This window comes from Neofelis nebulosa, chromosome 2, assembly GCF_028018385.1.
Source record: "Neofelis nebulosa isolate mNeoNeb1 chromosome 2, mNeoNeb1.pri, whole genome shotgun sequence".
Taxonomy (NCBI): domain Eukaryota; kingdom Metazoa; phylum Chordata; class Mammalia; order Carnivora; family Felidae; genus Neofelis; species Neofelis nebulosa.
In genome coordinates, this window is record NC_080783.1 from 205596510 (window position 1) to 205606694 (window position 10185).

A 10185-nucleotide genomic window follows, 5' to 3' on the forward strand; every position below is an offset into this window, starting at 1 on the left:
CATTGTGTTCAGCAGGTCTTTGGAGGGGATGCTCAGAGCTCAGTGTCCCCCACCCACCCACTTCATCCCGGCACGTATCTCCAAGTGCTCTGAGCCAACCTGCAGTCCTAACTTAGATTTGCTAGCAACAGGCCAATGTCCCTGGACTTTGTAGTTTCCTCCAATGCTTCCCTACTCCTATGGTGGCCCCCGGCCAAGGTGGGAGCGACAAACCACAGTCACACCGTTATGGGTTCTTTGGCAATTGAATGGAGAACACAGTAGCTTCTTGTGATGGCCATCTGAGGTGGGTGAAATCACGATCCTCAATGTATTGATGAGGAAACTGAGGCCTCAAGGGGTGATGTGTCCTGCCCTGGGCCACAGGGGCACCTTGGCCCCATTCTCCAAATTCGGTCCCACCAGACCAGGGCCTCCTTCTCTGGCCTCTAGCCTCACGCCAGATCTTGAAGATCTGTGATTTCCGGCTGCTGTTTTCAATTCTTTGTAATTGACTGCATAAATATCTATTTCGTGCCTATCATGAGCTTTGTGCTGGGCATGGGATAAGGTGAAGCGGAGAGTCCTATGCCGTCTCAGGGGAGACAGGTAACACTGGAAGCCAATGCAGGGAGGCGGTGCTGGGGTGGAGGGGGGGAACAAGGTTTCTGGCTTCCTGTTACCCGCACCCCTGCACCAGACTATAAACTCCCTGTGGCAGATCGTCTCCAAATATGGCCACCAACAATGCCTTCCATTGCTAAACACAAAGCCGCTCCTCCCATTGAGGGGGGTCTGAACCTAAGTCTGGACCACAGGTTGGCTGAGGGCGCATGGAGACGTGTGCCGCGGTGAATAGGTGGGCGGGGGACACCGAGCTCTGAGCATCGACTCCAAAGACGTGTTGAACACTACGAGTAGCACAGACTCAAATTTTATGTGTCAAACCTTGGCCAAGAAATGGGGCTTTCCTGGGGGTGCCCAGCTGGCTCAGTCAGTATAGCATGTGACTGTTGATCTCAGAGCGGTGAGTTTAAGCCCCACATTGGACATAGAGCTAAAAGGAAGGAGTAAGGGAAGAAGGGAGGGAGCGGGTGGGGAGGAGGGAAGGAGTGGGGCTTTCCTTTAACAATTGAGCAGAAAATCAAGTCCAGTGTCTTTTCCTGTACACTGAACCTGATGAGGAAGCCTGGGATGAATCCAAGATGCTTTGTGACTTTTTCGGCAGCAAGGGTGATGTTTCGTGATGTTAGAGCCCGGGTCTTTAGAAGACCGGGAAGTTTCTGCTTCTCCATCTTGGAAGCCAGCCACCAAGGAAAGCAAGCCAGTCTGGACTACTAACGGTGAGAGATCTTGAGGAATGGGGCCAGCCCCTGCCATCCCTGCCAGGGCCTCAGAGAGGGCATGTGAAGCCAGGATGGGCCTTCCCCCACAACCCAGCTGAGTGTGGGCTTGTGAGTGATCCCAGCTGACACCAATGAACGCCCAGCGGAACCCAGCCAATCCACTGAATCAGGAGAAAGAACAGATCTCTGTTTCAAGCCAGTCAGTAAGCTTTGGGGTGACTTGTTATGCAGCAAAAGATAACTGATACACTTTCCAGGAGCAAAGCCCTGTTACTTTTTATAGGTCTCCCCTCCATTGCCTGGAGCCTGGCACTGGACATTGAATCCTGGAGCTGGAAGGGCCCCCAAAACCACCGAGTCCCACCCCCTCGCTTTATGGAAGAGGCAGCTGAGGCCCAGAGAGAAGAAGGAATTTACTCCAGATCACACAGAAAGAGGGGCGCAGATCTGGCAGGAAAACTCGCACCCACAAGGGTAAGAAGAGTCACACAAATGTGTGATGCAAGTTGGTAGCAAGTTACCCCTAGCACTCACATGTTGTCTGAAGAGGCAGCCACGATTCGGCTCCAGCCAACTGTGGCCCCGTGGGACGTGGGCCCAGCGAAGCCAGATTGTCTGACTTTTCACAGAAGCCAGAAAGAGGATTTCTCTCTAAAATCTCTTGATTTCTAAATGTTGGCCAGGAATTCAAGTTGGATGGACGATCTCTGGGCCATTGAGACTGGCCTTGGGCTTCAGGCTTGGTCTGGCCGCTGACCTTGGGCAAGTAGCGTTATCCCCTCAGGCCTCAGTTTCCTCATCTCTACAATGGGCCCCATGGCTCCTGCCCACTTACTGGGTTGCTATGAAAACCCGATGAACAAATGGATTTGGAAGTACGAGCTACAAATGGCCCTGTTGCTGTTCCATAGCCTCAGTTCTCTGTGGAGGCGCCCCTCACAATGTAACGAGTTAACACCCGATTTGTCTAAGTTAGAACAACATTATTCTGGCCATTATGACAGAGATTGCATTTTTATGGCAGGTTTGTGAGTTCCAGAACCCTCCCGCTTGCATTATCTCAGGATGTTGATGGAGTCAGAGGCTGGACGGCTGCCCTGGAGACCCTCGCCAGAGCCAAGCCCTTCCTCTGAGCCGGGAGGTACATTCCAGAAGCGGCTTGAGTGGCAGTGCAGAGCCAAGAGCTTTGGAGTCACCCAGACCTGGGTTTGAATCCTGGACTCCCACTGCCTCGCTTTGTGTCCTTGGGCCAAAACTCTGAGCTTCGGTTTTCTCATCTGTAAAATGGGCATAATAATAAAACCACCTGGTGGGGCTCTTGGGGCAAGTGTATCAGATGTGACATACTCGATGCCCTTAATCGAGTGTCTGGCACAAGAATTGATGGCTGATGTCATTAACACGGTATGGAAGTTGGTGCCAAGAAGGAAAGCATAGCTGTAGAAGATCTTACCCCCTTCCTAAGATTAGGGAGGCAGAACTGGGCCAGGGATGGGGCCTTTGAGGAAAACCTGGATGGGTCCCAGACAGAGAGGCTGGAGGGGCCTCGCAACTATCCAGGAAGAGTCAGACCCTTGCCCTATAAGGCTCGGAACTTAACTCTGTGTCTTTGGTCTCCCTCAAAGTTGAGTGAAGAGGCATGAGGGAAAGCCAGAGACAGAGTCCCCCCAGTAAAACAGCACCCACATTCCCCTACTCTGAATCCAGTTTCTGGCTGGTCTCGAGTAATACCAACCAGCTCATATTTACTGAATGACCATCACACTTGAGGCATGGACTCGGCTTTATCTTTTTAGGGATCAACACATCCATTCCTCACAACCATCTCAAGAGCTGGAAACTGCTGTTATCCCCATTTTAGAGATGACAGGTTAAGTAATCAGCCAGAGGACACACAGTAAAGGACAGTCTGACTCCAGAAGGCCTTCTTGTAGTCCCCAGGCTATGCTGTTTATAGAGCAAGAGAAAAAGGGGTCAGGGCTAAGCTAGAGGACTGTGGGAAGTGCTCTGGTGGGGAGCAAAGGTACTGACATTCCATAGTAATGACAACTCATGAGTATCAGTCCGGCCACGGGTCAGGTTGCACTGCTGGTCACTGTATATAGCATCTCATTTAATCCTTGCCAGGAGCTTTTGACAAGCAGATGCATTTACATCTCCAGTCACAGATAGGGGAGTTAAGGCTCTACACATCACTTGTTCAAGGCCACGGAGCAGGGAAGGTCTCCTCCCTGAGGACACCCGCACCCCCAGGGGGCTGGAGCAAGGCGACAGATGGTTCCAGGAAGCTCACCTAGCATGGCCCAGACTAAGGTGGCCTGGGCAAGCTCCCCAGGTGACACAGGGGCGCCAAAGAGACAGGTGTCTCTTCTCCCACCCTCCAGGAGGCAGCTGCCTTAAGAGGCCCTAAAGGGCTTTCAAGCAGCCTTATCAGACTGAGCTGATCCCAATCAGGAAGCTTCCAGGTGCTGTGGCACAACGGCCCGCTCCACCCCTGGGAGCTGTGCAAACATTCTTCCCTGCCCTCCCCCAGCACAGGCTCTCTGTTCACCAGCAGGCAGGCGGCCCGGGCAGGTGGCGCTAACTCTGATTGATTTCACTTCATTTCAGTCTTTTCCAGTTTACCGCTGAGGTTTCTCTTCCTCTGTCCCAGGAGTCCTGTGTTTTATCTTAGGCCTCTGGGGGACAAATCTGCCTGCCCAATGGAAGTATACTGAAGGTACAGATTCCCTGGCCTTGTTCCTGATCTATTGACTCCCCAGCTAAGTCAGGCAAGCAGGCCAGGCCCACCTCAGCCAGGATGTCCTGATCTCACCCCTCCACCCAGGGAGGGAGCAAGGGCTCCCCTGCCTTGCCCAGTCCAGGCCTCCTATCAAGCCAGCTCCATCCACACCTTTCTGCAGGGGTCTCTCTGTGTGAAGGGGTCTGACCAGTGGCCTGAGCCCATAGGTGAGCCCTGGGTGGCCGAGTTGCCCAGCACAGCTGCCCAGAGAACCTCACCACACCCCTGCTCTGAGGCTGATGCAAAACCTTGATGAAGGGGTTGGGGTGGGGGTGCAAAAGCCTCAGGAAGGACAACCCCTGGGAGGCACTGGGGCCACAGCAGGGCAGAAGGGCTGGCCGGGGGTGGGAGCGAATCTGGAACTCCAGAGTTAGGGGTAGCCAGCCCCCCACTGTGTGCCCAGGTGTAGGCTGGTGTTTTCACCATTACTGAGAAGCTTCTGAAACTAAGGCCCCTCTTCCTAGGAAAATCTGCATTAACATCCAGTGTTCAATTACAATTTCAGGGTGATCACAGATTCCCAGACCTAAGGAGGCCTCTGGACCCATGTTGAGCGCTCCCTTGGTATAAGAACCCAAGTATTTGTCCACAACAAGGCCCTGGAGGGGGAGGCAGCGATGGAGCTCTGGGCCCACCCACATTTGTGTGGTTGCCATCCCAAGACTGGGGGACTTTGGGAGCCTGAGTGATGGGTTGAGAGAGACACTGAGGGTTGACTTGTTGCCTGGACAATCCAAATGCCAAAAAGGGGGCCAAATTAGGACACAGCCATCACTGACTACGCCCACGGGTGCTCTAAGGGAGGGGAAGTCAAAGGGCCAAGAAGAACATCTCATGTTCATGGCCATGTGCTTGAGTGCCTGGCACTTTATGTGGGTATCCACAGAAACCCCTGGGGAAACAAAAGTCCAGGGAATCTGAGTTCTTTGCTCAGGGCACACAGCATGCTGGGATTTAAACCCAGGTCTGACTGCCCTCAAACGTTGCGTTTCTTCTCTACCCCACACTATCTATTAGTTGGCTGGCCCTGTTCCCCCCAGAGCTAGAATCCCTTCTCCCTGCCCAGCCCCTGACATGGAATAGGTGCCCGCGGATGGATGGGGGAATGAATGAATAAGTCAACTTGCTTCTGAATTCTACCGCATTTGGGCTTTAAATCTAAGCCCAGATTTCCTGGCTAAGACGGATACATGAAAGCAGCCTCCTTTAGAAATGAAAAGCAGAAGAAACAAGCATAAAAGGAAAACCAATTCCAAATTAATCCCACTGAAGGTCGCCGGGTCTTAGATAGGTAATGCTCAAGAGGTGGACCCAGTAGAGAGCTGGGATGGGGGTGGGAGAGACAAGAAGTGTATTGGGGGGGTTGGGGGAGGGCAGGCTCGTGTCTAGAACATAGCTCCACCCATTTGAATCCTCAGCTCTGGCTGAACTGCATCCTGTGTCCCTGTTCAAGCCAGCCCGTCTGCTTCTCCCTCCAGGAAGACTTCCTTCATCTCCCTGGCCAGGCGGACACACTCCTTCACCTCTGTATCATTCTCCTGATATTTATCACATAACACAATGTGATAGATTCGTTCATACGTTCACTCAACACATATTCATTCAATGTTCCGTAGCTGACCGTGTCATTCAGTGACTGGGGACCCATGGGGCTGGGCACAGTTCCAGGCGCTGGGGACGCTGTAGCAAACGCGGCTGATAAAACCCTCACCAGTCTAGCAGGAATGGTGGACACACACAAGGAAACTAACAAAGCTCTGATACTTTTTCGGGTGGCCATGGGTGTTATGAAGCAAAACAAAGAAGGTGGGTTAAAAAGTGGCTGAACTAAGCCTGTTTTAGATGAGGTAATCAGGGAAGGCCTCTGGGGAAGTGGCATTTGAATCGAGCTCTTTTTACCACAGCTGTGGACATAAAAATAAGCCAGGTGAGCTCCCTCAGGGAGCTCACAGTCTAGTAGGGAACAGATAAGCTGGCCTTTTAACTGTGTGGGACCAGGTTTGGCTCATCGGAACAGTCCACACCCTGGAAGTCAGTGATTTTTCCAAAAGACAAATCTAGCCAGGTCCCTCAATGGCTCAAGAACGTTCAATGGCTCCCCACTGCCCTCAGCATCAAGTTCAAATTCCTCAGCCTTCCATCCCAGCCTTTCAGGATTTGCTCTGCCCTCCATTTTCAGCCTGGTCTCCCACGGCTGCCCTCAACACCCATCCCCCTCAGGTGCACCCAAGCAAGTTCCCAGTCATCATGCATCCACGTCCCTTACACAGGCTGCTTCTCTTTCCAGGTAAAACTCTCCTCATCCTCTACAGTCCCGAAGGCAACCTCCTTAACTTTTGAGAACACGGTTCTTCAGTGTGATGGGTGGCTGTGAAAGCTTCATGGCAGGGAGAAGGAAGCAGTGAGAAAATGAAGCAAAGAATAAAGCCGTAAAAGACAAAATAGCCCTCTTCCATCCTAAACCGCCTCTGCTGCCCCAGGTGGCACACAACTTCCTCCTGGCAGCACTCTGGGACGCACTTATCACATTATATAGTGCCAACTGTTTTCTGTATCAGCTTGTCCCCCTCTCCCTGCTGGCCCCAGGGTCCAGCACCACTCCAGCCAAAGAGGAAGCTCCATAAATATTTGGAGATCAAATGAGCAAATGCACAGAGACCGATTTTCTCTCCACTTCAACCTTTGGATTCCATCTAGTGGCTGGTCTGTCATTGGCCTCTTCTCTTGTTGGATGTGTCCCCCCAGGGCACTTCCATCCCTCTCTAAGCCCCCATTCCAGATGCTCCAGGCTTGTGTTTCCCTCTTGGGGGGTAGGGGTGTCTCGTGGTTTAGGGGGGAGATATTCAGCTCACCATACTAACCCAGGAACCCCGCAGCCCCAATTCACATACCCTCTCCCTCCCCTCTCTCATTCCAAAGGCTAGGGCTTTCCCAGGATCTTAATGCTTGGGATAGCCTTGGTACTACGGGGTATGAGGAGAAGGGAGGGAAGGGTATGCCAGCCACGTGGCTCAGGGGATCGGGAACTGCAGAGGCAGCCCTCAACCTCCCCAAGCTTCAGACCTGTCTCCGCAGACTGTGCTGCTCGCAGGTGGACCCCGTCTCTTCTGGGAGGTGCCACAAGTGGCACTGTCCATCCTCATGGTCCACCCCCCGAAGGCCACACACACTTCAACATGGCCTTTTCTCATCGGTTATGTCGTCTGAATCTCACAAACACCCCTGTGAGACAGGGAGGATGGGCACTATGGTAACCGTCATCTAACAATGGAGAAACCGAGGCTCAGAGACACGAAGTGAGTGGGTGCATGTCATGGAATCCCAAGAGATCACCCAGACCATTTTACACCCAGGGAAACTGAGGCCCCTATAAGGGAAGGAGCTGGCCCAAAATCTGATAGTAAATTAGAAGAAGGGCCCTAGACCTCCACCTCATACCGTATCCCCGTCCATTGGCCAACTCCTCGTTAACCCCTAACAGACTAGACGCCTTAGTGTTGGGGGGAGGGGCAAAGAAAGAGCCTGAAGCAAGGCTTGGGGTGCCCTCCTCCCACCCTGCCCCCAAGTGGCAGCCCAAGCAGCCATCTCCTCCTGTGATGTCAGCAGCTGATCAGCCCAGTGTCTGGGGCTCACACTGCCACCAGGCCACAGCTCACCCGATCCCAACCATCCGCAGCCAGGGCCATGGCCGGACAGACGTGGGCCTTCCATCTACCCCACGGTAATTAAAAACACACCCAGGCCTCTTCCAACGTGAAGAGGGGCCAATTTTCTTCCCCTCCAGCACCGCTGACTGCAACCTAAATAGCAATATTTATGCCAAGCTCCCCATAATACTGTAAACATCCCAATGTATAGCGGGCCAACACATGAGTCATTTCCCCAAAGCCATAGTTAATAAGTGGTACCTCAGCCATATTCCAGGGAGCTCCCGCCAGCAGCCAGGCCCCAGGGCTGCCCTCCACACCCAGGGCCCCGTGGCACCCTCGCTGCCCCAGCGGCCCCACTCTGGGAAACCACAGGCAGCCGCCAAATCCTCCAGGAGCCGGAGGACAGCTGCCTCCGTTCAAGAAACTGGCTGCCATCTAGGGACACCCCTCCAAACTGTGGTCACTAAAGCGCTCATTTACTCAAAGAAGAACTAAAGTTACAACACAGGGTCCCCTGTCACACGGTTTGCAGAGCCCCATGCCCGGTCTGATCAGGTTTTTGTTTTGGTGTGTTTTTTTTGAGCTGCCTGAGAATGGGCTTCCCACCAGCCCAAAGTGGCCTGAGATGAGGAAACATACGCTTCACTCCTCAGCCCATGGTGGCAGAATCCTAGAAGGGGTCACCCTGTTGAGGGGCAAGAAAACCCAGCAGTATGAACAGAGCCCAGGCTCGGGAGACCTCAGACCTGGGTTCTATTTTTATCGCCCAATGGCTATGAGTGAGCCACTGACTTTTCTGAGCCTTGGTCTCCCTTTCTACTAAAAGGGAGTAAGAATCATACCCACCTGGCTTCGGTGGAAGACTTATTTTGGGGAATCCAACGAAATTGTGGGTGGGAAAGCACTTTGTAAAGCTCAAAGTACCTTGTCAACTGTGCAGCACGTTGTAAACCACAGAGAGCTGCCTGCAGTGGGAAGTACTTCATAAACTGTAAAGTGCAGTACACATGAGAACCATTATTCATGTTCGTTTCTTGCCCTACAAGCTTGGCCATTTGTGGTGGACACACCCAGACCCCTCTAACTTTCCCTGCAGAGCAAGCCGGCTCGGGGGACCTGGCAGCCACCCTGAGCCCTTGGGGGTCGGGTGGTACCAACACGCGAAAGCCGCGGGGAGAGGGACCAGCGACCCTGGCCAAGGCCAACACATGGCAAGAGCATCTGGTCCGGCCCTGGCGGCAGCTGGAGAGTTCCCGGGGCTCCAGCGGCCACGCTGAGCTCTGCCGCCAGCGGGGCGGTGGCCGCCAGGGGTGCCCGGAGACCCCGCGCAGCGGAGAGATGCCCACGGACCCATCCCCCCCTCCCCGTAGTCCTCCCGGGGAGGGGACCCCATTGTACGCCGCGGGCGATGGGCAGGCACCCGCGCGGGGGGCTGGCGCGTTCACTTCCACTCTGCCAGTCCTCCGCTCTTCGGGGCGCCGGCTGCATCCCGGGGGCGCAGACCGCGCGGGCCCCCACCCCGGCCAGCTGCGGTGCCTCCCTCCCTCTGCTCCCTGCCAAACTTTCCGGCCCCGACTGCGCGCCGGGCCCCGGGGCCGGCGCCCCTCCACCCCGTGCCGAGCCAGGCCAGGCCCGCGCGAAGGGGGTGCCCGGGCCGGGGGCGGCGAACGCGCGTGGGCAGCCCCCCGGCCCTGGGCGGCGCTCGCCGGGCTGGCTACAAAGCCTCGGCAAGATGGTCCCTTCGCCTCCTCCTGGCACAGTCAATCAGCGCCCGCCGCTCCCCGGGCGCCCGCGGGGCCCGCGCCTCCCGGCGCGGCCGGACACACCTCCCCGCGGCCACCTGCGCCCGGCGCGAGCCCCCGGGCAAACTTTGCGGGCCGCGGGGCGGAGGTGGGCGCCGGCGGCCGCCCGTGCCCGGCCGCTCCCCGCCCCCATCGCCCGCCCGCCCGCCCGCTCACCTTCCACCGCGGCGAGCAGCGGCAGCAGCAGCAGCGCGGCCCCCAGCCTCCGCAGGGCCATGGCTGCGCTTCCCGGGGCCTCGGGCCGCGGCGCCGCGGGGCCCGGGCGGCAGCGCGCGCCCCGGGCTCGGGGGGCCGGGGGGAGCGGCGAGGCGCGGCGCACACACAGCCGCCGCCACCGCGCAGCCAGCAGAATGAGCCATCCAGCCCGGGCAGAACGGGGACCCGGGCTCCGCCAGCGCTGGGCACGGCCCACCTGAGCCGCGGGCGCGGGGGGAGCCCGGCCGGGCCGCCGCCCCCCGCGCGCGCCGGGGACCCCAGCCGGCCGCGCGCGACCACCGAGCCCCAGCCCCCTGCGTCCGCGGGGCCGCCCGGGGGGCGGCGCGGGCGCTGATGCGCGGAGACCTCGCGCGTCCGGGCGACGGAGACCCCGAGCTCCCCCCGCGCAGCAGTGGTCTCTCCCGGCGCTG

The 10185-nt window shown here is 56.5% G+C and overlaps 1 protein-coding gene across 5 annotated transcripts in view; it reads right to left on the reverse strand.

The window, feature by feature from the left end:
* Nucleotides 1–9907, reverse strand: part of EPHB2 (EPH receptor B2) — a 189323-nt gene extending 179416 nt beyond the window's left edge. For 4 of the 5 annotated variants that reach the window (XM_058718701.1, XM_058718699.1, XM_058718700.1 and 1 more), the window contains exon 1: nt 9716–9906. In XM_058718701.1, coding sequence (XP_058574684.1) covers nt 9716–9776 — 61 coding nt within the window. In that variant the 5' untranslated portion in view covers nt 9777–9906. Of the gene's footprint in view, nt 1–9715 lie in introns of all 5 variants that reach the window. The other variant, XM_058718702.1, reaches the window with a different exon arrangement.
* Between the last annotated feature and the right edge of the window lie 278 nt (nt 9908–10185).